This window comes from Dromiciops gliroides, chromosome 5, assembly GCF_019393635.1.
Source record: "Dromiciops gliroides isolate mDroGli1 chromosome 5, mDroGli1.pri, whole genome shotgun sequence".
In the NCBI taxonomy this organism is placed as follows: domain Eukaryota; kingdom Metazoa; phylum Chordata; class Mammalia; order Microbiotheria; family Microbiotheriidae; genus Dromiciops; species Dromiciops gliroides.
In genome coordinates this window covers 88,441,752-88,460,894 of record NC_057865.1, presented here as the reverse complement: position 1 = coordinate 88,460,894, position 19,143 = coordinate 88,441,752, and the positions used below count along the sequence as shown (strand labels likewise).

At 38.6% G+C, this 19,143-nt stretch overlaps 1 protein-coding gene across 7 annotated transcripts in view; it reads left to right on the top strand.

Moving 5' to 3' along the window:
* DPP6 (dipeptidyl peptidase like 6) overlaps positions 1-19,143 on the top strand; it is a 1,357,728-nt gene that overhangs the window by 1,098,511 nt on the left and 240,074 nt on the right. For all 7 annotated transcript variants that reach the window (XR_006353239.1, XM_043966312.1, XM_043966314.1 and 4 more), the window contains exon 8: positions 11,019-11,139. Coding sequence is in view for 6 of the 7 variants with exons in the window: in XM_043966312.1 (XP_043822247.1) it covers positions 11,019-11,139 (121 nt within the window). In the remaining variant the exon portion in view is untranslated. The remainder of the gene's footprint in view (positions 1-11,018; positions 11,140-19,143) is intronic.

The window sequence follows — 19,143 nt, the reverse complement described above, 5'->3', positions numbered from 1 at the left end:
AATGTTCCTATCCAGGCTTGGTTATTTCCCAGATATAAAAATACAGCCAACTCCTTATAATTTGTAGCAACAGGGGTGATGAGGGCAAGGATACTTCAGATCCCCAAGTAATTTTAAAAGCTCATTTTGGCCAGGGGTTACAAATGTCTCATTCACTAAACTTTCCCCGAATATAACTGACTTTCAGAACTGTCCATTGTGGATTTCAGTTCTCCTTGTTCATTTCTCATTAGACTGGAAACTCTTTTACAGCAAGGATTGCTTCATTCTTTGTGTTTATTTCCCCAGTGCCTAAGACACCATTCAGCACATAGGACCTTAATCAATTCTTGTTGGTTTATTGATTGGTTCATTGATTCATTAAAGGAAACATATAACAGCCAAATAGCCAAAATGAGAGGGCAGAGGAAAAGATTGTTAGGTGCCTAGGTAATTCACAATTAAGTTATCAACCCCTGAAAAAATCAAATTGAGGAAGGAAGGAAGGAAGGAAGAGAGGGAAGGAGGGGAAAAGCATTCATATGGCAACTACTCTGTGCCAGGTACAGTTTAATATGTTTGAAAAAAATAGACAACATTGAATACATGTATGTGTATATACTTATACATAATGAGCTAGTCAGCAAGTGTTTATTAAGTGCTTGCTTTCTGTCTGGCACTGTGCTAAGTGTTGGGGATACAAAGAAAGGTAAAAACATAGTCCCTGGACTGAGTTTGCCAATGAAAGAGACAACATACCAATAACTTTGTCCATATAAGATATATACAGCATAAATGGAAGGTCATCTCAGAGGGAGGGCACTAAACAGTAGCAATGACCCAGGAAAGACCTTCTACACAAAGTAAGATTTGAGCTGAGTCTTTAAAGAGGCAAGGGAAACCAGGTGGTGAAGGTGAGGAGAGAGAGCATCCCAGATTGTAGGATCTTCCATAGGTTCCTAGGGAGGGAGATCATGTCTCTTGTCTTTGCAGGCTGCAGAATTTGGCACACCCAATATACCCAGGTGGGTTCCTCTGTAGGGACAAGGGTGGATCCCAAAATTGGTTACAGCCTTATTTGTCTGATTCATCTGGGTCTCTGAGTGGGAATCTGAGAAAAGGTAAAAAGCATTTTCAGGAAGAAGACTAAAGTAACTAGGGACAGGTGGTGAAGAGCAAAGTTTTCTGTGCCTCCAATTTGCTCTGTTCACTGGTGTATATACAGTGCCGCATGCTGGGAGTGGAACAGTCGAGATTAAAGGCTTTGCTATTTCAACAGTATTTCCACAAACTAAATATAAATAGCCTGAACCCCTGATCCATCTGAAGAGATCACAGATGTAGCATCCTTCTGCAGCTGCAGGGTTACATTGAGCTTATTTATAAAAACAGCTATTGCATTATATGGAGTTAGGAGTTCTCTTAACCAAAGCAAATATAGAGAGATGGGAGTCAGGATGAAGAATCCTAGATTACCAGAAGTGTGAGAGTCTGTGGAGGGCTTAGGGAGAATATGATTCAGTCCATTCATTTTATTAATTATGAAACTGGAAATATTGAATGGTCAGGTGCTTTGACTATGGTCACTGTGAGTCAACCTTTTGTTATTATAAGCAAGAAATTGAATACAACTTTTGCTGCAGTAAGAGAGGTATAGATTCCAGGAATATGGACTCAATAATCCATATTTAGTAAGATCACATATGTAAAATTGTGTTTTGCCCTGGATGTCATATTTTAGGAGGGCAGCTAGACAGCACAGTGGATAGAGCACTGGCCCTGCAGTCTGGCCTCAGACACTTGACACTAGCTATGTGACCCTGGACAAGTCACTTAACCCCAGTTGCCTCAAATATCCGGGGCCATCTCTAGTGGTCCTGATGTATATCTTGCCACTGGACCCAGATAGCTCTGGAGGAGAGAGTGAGGGATCACCTTGCACAACACTCTGTCACTTAAATCCAATTCACTGCAAGTCATGACATCACCCCAATGTCATGGTCCTCTTCGAGAACGAAGGACAAACAACAACAGCAATTCAGAGATATACTGCCATTCTTCCATGCCTATTCTTCTTAGGTAGTCCTCTGTTCTAGGCTCCTAATAGATATTGAGTCCCCACATATTAACTGGTTGATCCTCTTTCATAGACTGGATATATCTTCAGTACCCAGTGCCCAGGATGCAAAGACAACCTCTTCCATTGGCTATTTAAAGGTACTTGCCAGATGGAAATCTATAACCATTGATACTGTCAGTGGCTAAAATACTCATTGTAATAGTTCATGCCTGTTTTCAGTTGGACTCCAGAAAAGTTTACCAAGCTCCTGTTTTATGTAAAGGATTCTGGTGACCCTGGGAGAAGTATAGAGTTTTGACAAGAATCATTTTCTCCCTTCATGGACAACCATCAGCAAGTGAACACTTGTTCAAATAAGTAAAATTCAAAATAATGCATAACTTCAGCAAATGAATTCTTTACAAAGTACTATATGAGGTATGAGTTAGGTAAAGTCATCATAAATGGTTGAAATCAGAGAAGGATTTATAGAAGGAGTGACATTTGAAACTGACTTTAAAGAATGGTGAAAAATTCAACATCCAAGAGAGAAAGCCAGCTACAGGGAATGACATGAGCAAAGGGAACTGACAGCTAGGTCGTATAGTGGATAGTATACTGCTCCTGTAGTCTGTAATATATGAGTTCAAATGTGCCCTCAGATGCTAGCTGTGACCTTGGGCAAATGACTTGACCCCTTCATCTCAGTTTCCTCATCTGTAAAATGGAGATAATAATAGCACCTCCTCCCTCAATTTGTTGTAAGGATCAAAGGAAAAAATACTTACAAAGTACTTAGAATGTTGTAAACCTATATAAATGTTAGGTGGTGGTGGTAGTAATGGAGGAGGGAGGGGGAAGAGGAGGCATGTTAAAGGAAGAGAGGATGTTCTACTTTAATTGGAGCAGAAAGTATGTGGTGTGATATTTATGATATAAGGCTTAAAAGCTAGAACAGAACCAGATTTTAGGGCATCTGGAATACCAGTTCAACAAGTTTTGAAAGGCATTAGGAGCCACTAAAGATTTTTAAGTTTACAAGTTACATGGAAAAAGAAGAACCTGGTAGTAATATAGAGAAAATAAAGGCAATGTGATAGAGTGAGAATAATGTTGGACTTGGGTTCAGGGAGAGTTGGGTTCGGATCTCAAATCTGCTCCTACTTATGTGACCCTGAGAAAGTCACTTAACTTCTATTTACCTCAGGCAACTCTAGGATTTGTCTAAGTCTTGGGTTACCCACAGTGGTGGTGGAGGACAATCCCATAGTTGGATTTTCTCTATGTTCATAACATAGAACAGAGATTCTTTTTTTTTTTTTTTAAGTGAGGCAATTGGGGTTAAGTGACTTGCCCAGGGTTACACACCTAGTAAGTGTTAAGTGTCTGAGGCCGGATTTGAACTCAGGTACTCCTGACTCCAGGGCCGGTGCTCTATCCACTGTGCCACCTAGCTGCCCCGATCAGAGATTCTTAAGCTCTTTATTGTGATGACCCTCTTTGGCAATCTGGTGAAGCCTGTGAATATCTTCTTAGAATAATGTTTTTATTTGAAGAGGGATAGGATGAAAGAAGATGGATAATAGAATAAATATCATGGGGAAGGGAATAGGATGGAAGGGAAACACTTAACAATAGTAATAATGAAAAAGAGAAAAGGGGGAAAATAGTACAAAACAATATAGCAACTTTTTGTGGTGGCTAAGAATTGAGAATCAGGGGAATGTCCATCAATTGAGGAATGATGGAAGGAGCTGTGGTATATGATTGTACTTGAATGGTATTGTGCTACAGGAAATGACAAATAGGATGATCTCAGAAAAACCTGGAAAGACTCATGAACTGATGTATAGTGAAGTGAGCAGAGCTGGGAGGACATTGTGCATAGTGACAGCAGTATTGTTCAATGAGCAATTGTGAATGACAACTACTCTCAGCAATGCAATGATCCAAGACAACCCCAAGGGACTAATGAGGAAGCTTACTATCCACCCCCATAGAAAGAACTGATAAAAAGAACACTTGTGAATTGTACATATATAACCTGGTTGCTGTCTTGTGGAGGGGGGAGGAAAGGGAGGGAGGGAGAAAAATTTGGAATTCTAAATCTTGTGAAAATGAATGTTGAAAATTACCCTTACATGTAACTGGAAAAAAAAATTTTAATCATTGTTCAAAAAAAAAAGAATAATGTTTTTAGATCATAATATAAATAGAAATACAAAGAAACCCTATTATATTTAAATAGCTATATATATACATACATATGTATATATATATGTGTGTGTGTGTGTGTGTGTGTGTGTGTGTGTGTGTGTGTGTGTGTGTATATATATATATATATATATATATGCTTAAAGTTCATAGACCCCAGGTTAAGAACTTGTGGTACAGAGGATAGATTTAGAAAGGGTAGAGATTGGAGACAGAAGTGTTAGAAGGATGTCATTATAGTTCAAGTGAGAGATTATGGGAGCCATATTATGGTAGCCATGGAAATCAAGAAAGACATATTTAAGATGTATTGAGGAGGTAAAATTGAGAGAATGATAACAGGCTCTATATAAGAGATGAGTCAAAGGTCATCCACAAAGCCCTAGACAGAACCTTAAGATTCTCACAATAATCTTGTGAGGCTGATCCTTCAAATACCATTATACCGATTTTATAAAAGAGGAAATAGGGAATAGAAAGGTTAACTGCGGGCTTTGTCCACAGATACAAAGGTGTAAAGTTGCGGAACCATAGTCAAACCAATTCTTTTGCTGAGTGGTGCAGGGAATAGAGTACTGGAAGACCTGAGTTCAAATATGGCCACAGACATTCACTATCTATTACCCTAGGCAAGTCGCTTAACCAGTCTTCCCTCAGTTTTCTCAACTGTAAAGTGGGCATAATAATAGCACTTACCTAGCAGCCTTGTCATTAGGATCAAATGTAATAATATTTGTAAAGCACTTAGCATAGTGCCTGGCATATAGTAGTCACTTAATAAATGCTTGTTTCCCTCCCCCACCCCTTTCTCTTCATTCCCTTCCCTTGCCTTTCTCCAGTGCTTCTTCTACTGAGGCATACTGAGTTCATAAGGTGCCTGTTGATTCCTTTTCATCTACTTAACCAGTATTTATTGAGCCCTTGCTATGCGTGGGGCACTCTTCTAGGTTTTACTGTTAATTCAAAGTATAAGCAGAATTTGAATTACCAATTTTGGTACCTAGGGCAAAGAGCATGAAATGTATGGCCTCAAATCAACTTTGTAATTCACGGTTTGAAAATAATATAGAAAGAAATTAAGACAAATTCACTTGAGCAGAGGATGGGAAAGGAGCAGAATTAGTTACTATAGTAACATTAATGCTGAAAGAGAGCTGCGTTAACTTTTTAAATTTGGGGTGCCCCAGGGCAAAGCCCACGTCATCCAACGAAATTATTACTCCAAGTAGAAGATGTATTTCTTCACCTCCAAGAGCTATAATGATCTCTTTGAGGAGCCGGTGCAAACATACACATAAGAATGAAATGAACTAGTACACAGTCAATGCCAGGTGAACAGTAGAGATGCTAAGAACTGAGAGTTCTGATAGAGGATGTTATCACTTGCAGCTGCTTTCTCACCCTAACACATCTATAGTTCCCCTTCTCACACTGGCAAGGCCCTCCCGAAACTACCATGTGTTTTTCATTAGGAAAAAACCCACAAACGTTTATTCATGACGATACAAGGTACAGCATCTTTTTGGCTATTGCTGTTTGCCTAAGCTTTAATTATCAGCATTCGGATTGCAGTAGTCCTCTGGGAAGACTGAAAATAAAACTATGACTATCATCAGACTTCTAGTCTTCCTTAGTCTCCTTTTCTGATAATAAACATTATTATTGGGGCAGCTAGGTGGCACAGTGAATAGAGACTGGCCCTGGATTCAGAAGGACATGAGTTCAAATCTGGCCTCAGACACTTAACACTAGCTGTGTGACCCTGGGCAAGTCACTTAACCCCAATTGCCCTGAAAAAATAAAAATTATTATTTAAAGTTTTGAGTTCCAAATTCTGTCCCTCCTTCCCTCCCTCCCCTCCCCACTCCATGAGGCAGGAAGCAATCATATAGGTTATACATGTGCAATTATGTAAAATATTACCATATTAGCCATTTTGTATAAGGAAACTTGAATAAAAGAAAAAATTAAAGAAAGTGAAAAATAGCATGTTTCAGTCTGTGTTCCATCAATATTAGTTCTTTCTTTGAAGGTAGATAGTATGCTTCATCATTAGTCCTTTGGGATTGTCTTGGATCATTTTATTGCTAAGTCATTCACTGTTCTTCATCAAACAAAATTGCTATCACTGTGTAGTGTTCTCCTGGTTCTGCTCACTTCACTATACATCAGTTCATATAAGTCTTTCTGGCCTTTCTGAAATTGTCCTGCTTGTCATTTCTTATAGCACAATAATATTCCATCACAATCACAGGCCGCAGCATGTTTAGCCATTCCCAAATTGATGGGCATTCCTTTCATTTCCAATTCTTAGACACCACACACACACAAAAAAAAGCTGCTATAAATAATTTTGTAAAAATAAATCTTTAACTAATGTATAGGGAAGTGAGCAGAACTAAGAGAATATTGTACACAGAGACAGAATATTGCTTTATGAAGTTGGACCACAAAGTTTTTAAAAATTGATGTTAAAATTTGTTTTTACATATATTTTGGAAAATAAAATTCTATTTAAAAATAGGAAAAAAATGACTTAACTATTCTCAACAATATTATGATCCAAGACAATCCCAAAAGACTATTGATGAAGCATACTCTCCACCTCCAAAGAAAGAACTGATATCAATGGAACATAGACTGAAGCATGCTATTTTTCACTTTCTTTCATTTTTTTCTTTTATTCAAGTTTTCTTGTACAAAATGACTAATATGGTAATGTTTTACATAATTGTACATGTATAACCTATATCTGATTGCTTAACAACTCAGGGAGGGGAGAGGTCAGGGAGGGAAGAAGGGATAAAAATTGGAACACAAAACTATAAATAAAAATGTTTATTATTTTTTTAAAAAGAGGTCTTTTTCTCTTTTGGGGGATGTCTTTGAGATATAAACCTACAAGTGGTATTGAGTCTTCTAGCTCTTCGAGCATAGTTCCAAATTGCTCTCCCAAAATGGTTGAATCCATTCACAACTCCACTAATAGTGGACTCATGTCCCAGTAAAGACATCATTCTGAGGACAGTTCCAGACCAGTCATCCTGCATTTTTCTCCTAGCTCTACTTCTGACTCTAGACTTCATCACCTCCATTTCTTCCCCCGCCCCAGCCTTTCTTTTCATTTCAGTTTTCTTTTATATACATCCACCTACCCCACCCCACCCCACCCCCAAAAAAGAAGGTAAGATCCTTGAGGACAGGAATGGTCTTTTTGCTTACATTTGCAAAAACAAGGTTATTCCTGCAGTCAGGAAGACAGGTCTCAAATTATTGAAGACACTAGCTGCATGACCCTGGGCAAATTATTTAACTCCTCTCTACCTCAGTTTCCTCAATGGTAAAAGGAGGACGGAGAGTAGTAATATTAGGACCTACCTCAAGGGGTTGTTGTGAATGCCATATGAGATAATATTTGTAAAAATCACTTAATTCAGGGCCTGGTACATTATAGTCACTATATAAATGCTTATTCCCTTTCCCCTTTATATTTGCATACAAGGCACTTAACACATCATAAATGCCTTGAAACAAAGAATGTATATTTTATTTGGTTGTTGTAGAACAGATAGAATTTTTAAAGTCAGAGATGGGAGTGAAGAGAACATCAGCAAAGTCAATGTGTGTTTAGGAAACAATGACTAGATCAATTTGGCCAAGAGTTGAGAGATAATGTGACACAGGTAAATTAAGCCTATTGTGAAGAGTCTTGAATTTCAGACTGAGTTGAAATTTTCTTCTGTAGATGGTGGGAAGTCATCAAGTATTTGAGAAAGAAAGAAAATTTTGTTTTTAGGATAATTAATCTGGTGATAGGATCAGGATGCTCTGAAGGGGAAAGAAATCAAAGGTGGTGAGATGGTCCCTTGTCAGGTAAAGTCAAGGAGGACATAGCCCTTGAAGGCACATCTCTAAGTCACCAGCAGGAGATAAGCAAGTTTCTCCAAACCCCCTGGGAAAAAAGGGAAGATTTAGGGTCATCTGTGCTCCAGCCACTTTCCCAAATTCCACAGCTTGATAAAGGGTTTGAAAATGGAAAAGAGAGCTAGGAACCAGAGGCTAAGGGGAAGGCTTAGGGAATGCTGCCCACTCCCATAGGTGTATGGAGATTGCACTGATTTTTTATAGTCATGACACAGATTCTTTTTTCATTGCAAAGATATTGCCCCTTCCATCTCTTAACGTAATAGACACAGGTAGGTGGCATGGTGGATAGAGAGCAGTGGGGAGGTTACCAGAACCTCCTTCTAAGGGTTGTTGTGAAGATCAAAGAAGATAATAATTGTAAAGTATTTAGTATAGTGCCTGGCACATAGGAAGCACTTTGCAAATATTAGCTACTACTATTGCCGTCATCATCATATCATCACCATCACCATCATCGCCATCCAGGGCAGAATTTTTTCTTTAACTTCTATTCTTAGAGATGTGCCCAGAACAGTAAGAGGTTAAGTGATTTGCCTCAGAGGTTGACATTAAATGCAGTCTTCCTGGCTGTCAGGTCAGATGATACTGCCTGCTTTTCTTGGGACCATTATCACAGTCCCTGGCACATAGTTAGCCCTTAATAAATCCTTGTTATTGTGTTTGTTCCTCCTCTTACTGTTCCCTGTAGCAGGAAAATCACAAATCCAGTCTCCCTCCCTATAAGATAGAGACTCTTCTCCTATTTGATAGATGTGTTAATTCAGCAGGTGAAAAGAACATGTTTTCATTTGAAAGATCAAAGGTTGTAACTAAATTATTCCCTAACATCTGAGTAAAATATGACAACTTCAGTTAGAGCTTCCCCTCATCTAGATTTTTGGACACAGGTAGGCAAAGATTAACTTTAAACTTTGTCCAGCCTCTATTAAAACTTAAATGGTCCGGGACAGCTAGGTGGTGCAGTGGATAGAGCACTGGCCCTGGATGCAGGAGGACCTGTGTTCAAATCCAACCTCAGGCACTTGACAATTACTAGCCGTGTGACCCTGGGCAAGTCACTTAACCCCTATTGCCCTGCTAAATATTAAAAAAAATTAAAATTTAAATGGATAAAACCCCTTCTCCAAACAGAACAAAACAAAACCCAGAAAATATCACCAAAACCAAATATCCTCTTTTTCAGAAGCTTACCCCCTTGCCTCATTTTTATCTTGGTTTATTAAAAATAAAGAGGGTTAAAAGAGTGAATGTAATGCTGAACAGAAGATTTTTAATTTCAGAATCTATTAATTGGTTATAACACTCTTAGCTTAAAAAGCTTAGAAAGTATGAAGCAAGTTAAAATTTCAATCATGAATCTTACCCTTAGGCAAACTTACCCAAACAGCTACTGGAATTAAATTAGGATGTATACTTTCTTCTGGAAGTTTGCCAAGTCATTTCTGGTTGAAGTGCATACTTTAAGAGTCTGAAAGACCTGAGCAGAAAGCCACTATTCTATAGTATTTTGAGGTCCCTCTTATCACAAGCATGATATGGGGAAATTGCTTTCTTGTATTTTCGGAAAACATATTTAACATTTGCCCCAATGTCTGCACAATGTAAATACTCAATCTCTATATTTTGGTAAATATCACTGATGGTATGGATCTTTGAGTATACAAATGACTGGTTTTGTTACTCTTCTGGGCCTTTATGCCTCTGGACTGCTAGCAAGAAGGTATGACAGTAGTATTCCTGGTGTAATGTTTTCAAATGGCTATTTCCCTGAAAATTGAAATATGGAAAACTCAGGACTAAGCACCTGATCTCGTATGTACAAATGACAAACCCATTTGGCTGCTTGATAGTGCAATACATAGAATGTTGGGTTTGGAGTCAGGAATTCCTGAGTTCAAATCCAGAAATCATTTAGTCCAACCCCTTCATTTCAAGGATGGGGAAACTAAGGACCCAGATCATGAAATAATTTGCCCATGTTCACCTAACTAGTTAATGACATAATTAAGACTATAACCTAGGCTTCCTGACTTTGAGTCCACTACTTATAATATCAAAGAAATTCAGTTTGACAAATTTTTAAAAATTACTACTTTGTGCAAAACTCTGTACTTGGTATTGAGGATACAAAGATGGTAAATGGCAAGGTCTTTGTCTTCAAAAAGCTTTGTTGCTTGGTCATTTTTTTTTTTCAGTTGCGTGGTCCTTGTCTTAAAAAGCTTTGTTGTTCAGTCATTTTTTTTTTCAGGTGAGCCCAACTAATCATGACCCCATTTGTGCTTTTCTTAGCAAAGATACTGAAGTAGTTTGTCATTTCCTTCTCCAACTCATTTTACAAATGAGGAAATCAAGGCAAACAGGGTTAAGTGACTTGCCCAGGGTCATACAGGTAGTAAGTGTCTGAGACTGGATTTGAACTCAAGAAGATCAGTCTTCCTGATTCCAGCCCAGGAGCTCTATCCAATGAGCCTCTTAGCTGTCTCTCAAAGAACTTAAAAGTAATAAGAAAAATGTTTATAAATAAGAGTGGACTGACTTGATTGTGTGACCAAAATTCCTAGACCATAAATGGCTATTGCAATTGTTTCATTCAGCATTAATGACCAAAATGAATTACTTCATCACTACTCGAGTCCTGCACCATTGTGTTGGATTGCAATGATCATGAATGAAGGGAGAAAAAAATCCCAAGCAGCCCTCAAAACGTTATACTAAAATAGTTCTATTACTTAGCATCAGGCCAAGTAGCAGTGTTTCAGATTGCTGTGAAAAGTAGTCTACAGTTGTTTTGTTAGGGCCTCCCTGGCTAATCACGTTCCTTTTTTTCCTTCCAAATTAGATATTTATCTTTGAGAATAACATCTACTACTGTGCACACGTCGGGAAACAAGCAATCCGGGTGGTCTCTACAGGGAAAGAAGGTGTCATTTACAATGGTCTCAGTGACTGGCTATATGAAGGTAAGAGATCTCAACTCAGAGACAAATAAAAAGGGGCTTTACTATCATTTGAATTGGAACATAGATAAAACTGCTGATTCTCAGGTGTCTATTCAGTTGAAGGGGAAATAAAAGGATTTGGGGGAGCTTTATGCTGTCCCTTCTATATTATAATAGGGATTCCTTGCCTGGTATGCCCCAGTGGGAGAGGAATGTCAAACTTGACCAGCCATGTTTTCCAACACTCTTTTTTTCTTTGGAAATATTTGAATGAACAGACTTGTTTTATTAGGCCTTGATGCCTGGCAACACTCATTATTGCAACTATAGGCATAGCTCCAACTAGACAAAGGTTTGATTTTCCCAGAGTACTATGATATATCAAGGGAAGAACATAAGAATTGCCATGAAGAAAATACCTGGGTGATTTTCTCTTCTGAGCACCAGCACCTTGCTGGACATTTTCTTTTGGTGAATACATTTTACCTCTGTTTGTGATACATTTGTGATTGGCAGACATGTACAGTACTATGGAATAATTAAGTACTTATTAGTTAAGCTTTCCTTTTAAAACACTTGAAATCAATCACTGTGCCTCATTGGATGTTGAGAAATCTTTATTTGAGAATGTCATCGAAAAATCGCAATTCATATTACTTTTCTCCTCCTGGGTATATGGGTCAAGTATGCCTATTACCAATGACATTTTATTAATAAATAGCTTAAGCTCTTCTCAGACTCTGTGCCTCAGACCAGATGGTGACAAAAATATCCATCTTGATGATAAAGCTCCAAGGGAAAGGTAAGAGGATGCTGAGGGGAGTGTCAAGCCAATCTGCTTATTCTTGTTGTTATTTTATTAAATGTCAGTTCCAATTCATCCAACAAATATATATTAAGTTGGTATTTGTGTAGAATGACATCTTAGACATTGGGAGAGATGAAAAGTTGATATAAGGCATGATTCTTGACTTCATAAAGCTTCTAATCTAGTAAGAAGATAAGACAGAGACCATGATAATCGATTAAGAACCATAATACAAAACTCTGATAAATCATTTAGAGTGAGACAGAACAAAGTTTCATGAATTATTCATGTTCAATCTCTACATCCCAATAACTTTCAGCATTTTAAATACTAAAAGGTTTTAGACAGAAGTGATTTCATGCCACTCATCATGCATGACCTGGCCCCTTCCTTCGTTACCAACCTTCTTTAAGGCCTACTGACACTAGCTTACTTGCAATTCTCTAAACACAAGAGTTCACCTCCCATGTCCATACCTTTGCACAAGCTGTTCTCCATGCTTGAAGTACTCTGCCCATTCACTTCACCTGGTCTCCTTGATGACAGCTGAAGTCCCACCTTCTTCAGAAGTCCTTTCCCAATTCTACCAGCCTCTAGTGCCTTTCCCTTTTAGATCCCCTTCCATCTACTCTTGTATGTATCTAGTTATTTACATGTTATCTCCCCTATTAAAATGTAATATCCTCAAGGGCAGGGACTGTATTAGTCTTTTTTATATCTCCAGCATTATCACAGTGCCTGGCATACAGTAAGTGCCTAATAAATCCTGGTTGACTCACTGGTGATAAAATTAATTGACTTTTCAATAAATATGCCAGAACTTATCCATCTAAATGTGTTATTCTTCCTTCCAAGTAGTCACATAGGCATCAACATAGATATCAATAGTGCTGCATTATTCCTTTAATTCCTTGAAAAGTTCCCTTAATGGGACATTAACATAGATAAAATCATAGATTTAGAGCTGAAAGAGAAATTAGAGGTCATCAGATCCTTCTTGTTCAGTCATGTCCGACTCTTCATGACCCCATGGACCATAGCATGCCACATCCTTCTATCCTCTACTATCTCTCAAAGCCTGTCCAAGTTCATGTTCCTTGTTTCCATGACACTATCTATCCATCTCATCCTCTGTTGTCCCCTTCTCCTTTTCCTTTCAGTCTTTCTCAGCATTGGGGTCTTTTCTAATGTGTCCCATCTTCTTATCAGGTGCCCAAAGTATTTAAGGTTCATCTTCAGTATGTGACCTTCCAGTGAATAGCTTAGCTCATCATTTAACAGATGTAGAAACTGAAATCCAGAAAAGTTAAATAGCATAAGTGGCAGAGTTTGGATTCAAGTACTCAAGTCACCTGCCTACAGAACCATCTACATTGCCCCATGGTATCCCCTGTGATAAGGAATGAAGAAAAATAATATCTTCCTATTCACGTTTCTCATGGCATTTGTGCCTAGATTTCTCTTTGGCATTTCTTTTCTCTTCCTTTATTCAGAGGTGAGGTTCGGTGAATAAATCAATTAAATCACCCTGTCCTACTTATAGTAACTAATTAGAATCTGCATTTTGACATCATCGTCCTGTGAGAAGGCATCTCAGCAGAATCAGAAAATCTGAGGTATAAACTAAGCCTCACTGAAGGTTCTACAGGAAGTCTGTTCAAGTAGGTAGAGTGGCTTGGTAATCCCATGTGGGGCTTTTAATTTTATTTTTATAATAATAGTATTTTATTATTTTCTAGTCACTTGTAAAGATAGTTTTCAACATTTGTTTTCATAGGATTTTTATGTCCAAGTTTTTCTCCCTCCCTCCCTTCTATTTCCCCTCCCCAAGACAGAAAGGAATATGATATAGGTTATATATGTACAATCACATTAAACATATTTCTGTGTTAGTCATATTGTGGAAGAAGAATCAGAACACAAGGAAAAAACCTCAAAAAAAAAAAAAACCAGCCAAAAAGTAGAAACAGTATGGTTCAATCTGCATTCAGAATCCACAGTTCTTTTTTCTGGATGTGGAGAACATTTTTTATCATGAGTTCTTTAGAATTGTCTTGGATTATTACACTGCTGAGAAGAGCCAAGTCTATCACAATTAATCATCATACGATGTTACTATTACTTTTTACAATGTTCTCCTGGTTCTGCCCACTTCACTCAACATCAGTCCACTTAAGTCTTTCCATGTTTTTCTGAAATCTGCCTGCTTGTCATTCCTTTTTTTTTTCTCCCATAGTTTTATTTTCCCAAATTACCTGTAAATACAAATTTTGACATCAATTTTTTTAAAACTTTGTGTTCCAAATTCTCTTCCTTCCTCCCTCCCTCCTAAGAACTCAAGCAATTCAATATAAGCTATACATAAGCAGTCATGCAAAATATTTCATGTGGGGCTTTTTATAAAACCAGGGTAACAATTAATAAGATAATAAGTTGATAAGATGATAATAATAATACGTTAATAAGATGAGAGATCCAAATATCTGGTAGGTTGGGACAAAAACTTCCAGCCAAGTTCCTAAAAAGAAATCACTTGGGCATGAAAGAGAGGAGGATGCTTGGCCTTTGGCCTCTATCTCCCCCCACTTCCTACCCCAGACCCTGACCAGAGAAGGATATTGTGAACTTGAAAGTTCAAAGAATTTGGATTTTGGTCATGATTCTTGCAACATCTCCAGAACATTATTGGCTGGCAGCAGTGTCTTCACTGGGAGCCAAAAATAAACTAGGCATGATAAAGGAAGGCAGATTCAAGGTTCCCCAAGGAGCCCAGCAGAAAAGCTCCACTGTACTTAGGGAGAAATTCATAAGTACCTCCATGAAGAGGATAAAGGGATTTCTGGCAACCAGGAGCTATGAGTTATTACTTTGTTATATGCATTCTCTAAACTGGAGTTCACTTTCCCCTCTACTATGAAAATCTCTTTAGCTGTGGAAAAGTATAAAGCAGACTTTGGGGGAATATTTTGTACCAACTATATCACCTTAGTAGATGCCCTTTTCTAAAAGCTAAGTCTAGCTTACTAATTGATAACAAGTGATAATCATGGGAAGAAGTATACCAGTGGGGGCTGGTGAAGAATAGCACCAGAAAAAAATCATCCACAACTCCTCAAGATTACCCCTAGACCCTTACTTAGTAGCACACCTCTGAAGACCCAACCTTCTACTGTAAGTGGAGGTTTGAAAAGTAGCTCCAAAATACATGCTACATGTGTACCTTTGCTATTTGTCTCTACCTCTCCCATTCCATTGCCCTGACCCATTATTTTTAAGAAGACTTCCTTGGAAACAAGATCTGTTTTCATTCAGTTAGTCAGGAAGGAGTGCTATGAGCCAGGCTCTCAGGTGTGATGCTGGTAGGTGGTGATCATTCTACCTGAGTAGGAAGAGGAAATATAGATAGGCATTTGGTGTTTAAAATTAGCTGGTTCCTAGATTACTGTCTAAAGGGCACTCCAAGGATTTGGTTCCAGTTGCTTCAATTCTTCCTAGGATTAATCTTCTTTTGCTTCAAAAATAAAAATCCATAAGGAGGAGATTTAAAATGGATTTTGAAGGCTCTTTCACATGAAATGTGAAAGTTCATTGCCATTCAACTTAAGACTTTACTTTGTTCAGTCTTTTGAAAGGAAACTTTTCTTTGAGGTATTTACACTGAATTGTTGACTTGATAATCTAGCCCCCTTCCTCCCCCCCCCCCCATTTAAATCAATCAGAGCTGATGTAGCAGCTTAATCTACTTAGTGGTTTTCCCTGGAAATTTATAGACTGATACATAAATTATTATATCTTGGGAGCCTCAGGGAATCCTGCTGTGGTGTTGGTTTTTATAATAGGAAGATAAGCATTGAAGACATTTTCTTCTGAGGCTTAACCTTTTCAATTCTGGGCCCTTTAAATAGTTGCAAAACTAGGATAAGAAAACAATCCTCAAAGCTATTACAGACGGAGATGGGCCTCCTAGAAGTGTGTATTGGAAACTATACTGCTAGACTATTGATTTATTTGGGAGACAGGAGTTTAAAACAGGGCCAGATTCAGCCTGAACAAAAGCCAGAGGAGTCAACAGATATTCAAGTGAATAAACTGAAGAGATTTGAGCTACCTCAGGCCTCTCTGGACGACTAAGTTCACTCCACAAACAAGACCTTTCCCAAATTAACTGTAAATAGCCACTGCTCAAAATTACCTATGTACTCCACATTCTGTAATATTGAAGGTGGAGGTGCTTAGGATATCACAGAAGTCTTTGATGGGTCAGGAAGACCTGAGTTTAAATGTGGCCTCAGACACTTCGTAGCCATGGGAGCCTGGCCAAGTCATTTAACCTCTGGCTCCCTCAGTTTCCTCAAATGTAAAGTGGAGAAAATAATAGCAGCTACTTCACGGAGCTGTGAGGATCAAATGAAATAATGTTTGTAAAGCACCTAGCACAGTGACTGGCATAGAGATGATGTTTAATAAAAGCTTGTTCCTTCCCTCTTTGTAAAGTTTTCATTTTTAATAAATTCAGAAATATGGAGAAACTATAGCAAACACAATGCATAAAGACTGGGGTACCCAGTCCTATAGAAATTAAATTTTGAAAATGAGTATTCAAAATTCATGGGCAGGTGGATGGCACAAAGGATAGAGTACCAGACCTGGTGTTCAAATCTGACCTCAGATACTTACTAGCTCTGTGACCCCGGGAAAGTCACTTAACCCTGTTTGCCTCAGTTTCCTCATTTGTAAAATGAGCTGGAGAAGGAAATAGCAAACCACTCCATTATCTTTGCCAGAAAACCCCATTCAAATGAGATCATGGAGAGTCAGCCACAACTGAAAATGATAAACAACAAAAATTCAAAATTCACAAAACTAAATAAACAGAAAAGAAACATAAGTAATTGAACTTCCAGATGGTGTTTTGCTAAGCTTGTAGCATTAAATCTTAAGAAGTTATTGAAGTTTACAACTGCACTAAGACTTTTGAGACATCCTACATTATTCATGATTTTTGAGATGTCTCCTGGAATGGCTATGTATAGTTTCTACCCACATATAAACCCCTATAAAATCTAGAATGTCATTCCCAAAGTCTCTATTGTGATGGCAACATTGCTAAGTATCTAACTCTCAATGCTGGGTGATGAGAAAGGAGACAGAGATCTCAGAGATATTTTCCTCCCATCCTGAATTGGAACTCAGACTACATTTCCCAAAGACAGTGTTATAAAAGGTTGCAAAGTTCTGTAGTACTTCTCTTACTTCACATGGTTATGCCACCGGCCTCCTCCCATCTCATTGTCTTTGCATTCTAACTGCATGTACCCACTGTATGCATAGTCACAAGACTGACCATCCCAACCTAAGCAATTTAGTGAGAATTATAGATGCCAGAGTCAGGATCTAGAAAGATCTTGACAGTCTAGAATCTTGGGGCTAATAATATGGAATTTAATGGGGATAAATAAAAAGCCTTATACCCAGGTACCTAAAAATCACCTTCACTAGTACAAGAAGGAGTCAGTCAGTACTAATTCTGGAAAAAGCCAGTGGGGGTGGGGGGGAAAGAGGTTGGGAGGGATCTGTGGAGTGAAAGTTCAATGTGAGTCAGCAGGGTGATTAAAAATAAAGGGCAGGGGGCAGCTAGGTGGCACAATGGATAGAGCACCAGCCCTGGATTCAGGAGGACCTGAGTTCAAATGTGACCTCAGACACTTAACGCTTACTAGCTGTGTGACCCTGGACAAGTCATTTAACCCCAATTGCCTCACCAAAAAAATTTAATTTAATTTAATTTAAAAAAAAAAAAAGGGCAAATAAGCCGATGAGATCTTGGGGTGAATTAATAGAATTGTCGGTTTAGGAACCAGGAAGTGATGGTAGTCCTCCTAGCCCACTGCTGCCCTTTTCAGACAGCATTTAGAGTGTTGTGTGTGGTTAGGGGCCTGGTTCAGGAAGAATGTTCCTAAACCAGAGAATGTTCAGAGGAAATCAGCTGGGATGATAAAGAGCCTTAAGCGTGGGCCACATAAGGATCCCTTGAAGGAACTAGAAATGTTTAGCCTGGAGAAGACTCAGGATAGACATGATCTCTGATTTCAAATATCTGAAGAATTGTGAGATGGAAAAAGGATTAGCTGTCTTCTGTTTGGCACCAGAGGAAAGAACTGGGAGCGCAGGCTCAAGTTGTGAAAAGTCAGATTTAGTCTAGACATCAGGAAGACTCTGATGATTACAGCTGTTTCAAAGTGGTATGTGGGGGCCGCTAGGTGGCACAGTGGATAAAGCACAGACCCTGGATTCAGGAGGACCTCAGTTCAAATCCAGCCTCAGACACTTGACAATAGCTGTGTGACCCTGAGCAAGTCACTTAACTCCAATTGCCTCACCAAAAAAAAAAAAAAGTGGAATGTTTCATCTTTAGGGTTAAATTGAGGGGTGAGGGGAATGCACTGGGGGAGGGGGAAGGGCAGAGGTGAAATCCTACAGGAAAGAAACAGGAAAAGGCTTATGCAGTGGGGGAAGAGATGGGGGAGGAGCAGGGCAGTAAATGAATTTTACACTCAGAAAAGGCTCAAAGACCTTAAACTCATCAGAGTTGCCTCAAGAGAGATTAACACGCACACCCAATTGGGTGGGGTAATCTATTTAATCTGGGCTGTAAATGAGCCTAACACTCATCAGAATTGGCTCAAAGACCTCAGTCTCATCAGAATTGGCTCAAGGAGGGAATAACATACACACTCAATTGGGTGGAGTAATCTCTCTAACCCTGCAGGAAAATAAGAGGGGAAGGGGATAAAGAGAGAGGGGCAAAAGAAGGAAGGGCAGATTGGGGAAGGGAACAGACAGAAGCAAATCTCTTTTGAAGAGGGATAGGATGAAAGAAGATGGATAATAGAATAAATATCATGGGGAAGGGAATAGGATGGAAGGGAAACAGTTAACAATAGTAATAATGAAAAAGAGAAAAGGGGTAAAATTGTACAAAAAATATTTATAGCAACTCTTTGTGGTGGCTAAGAACCGAGAATCAAGGGAATGTCCATCAAATGAGAAATGATGGAAGAAGCTGTGGTATATGATTATGGTGGAATGGTCTTGTGCTATAGGAAATGACAAACAGGATGATCCCAGAAAAACCTGGAAAGACTAATGAACATCAATGTATAGTGAAGTGAGCAGAGCTGGGAGGACATTGTACATAGTGACAGCAGTATTGTTCA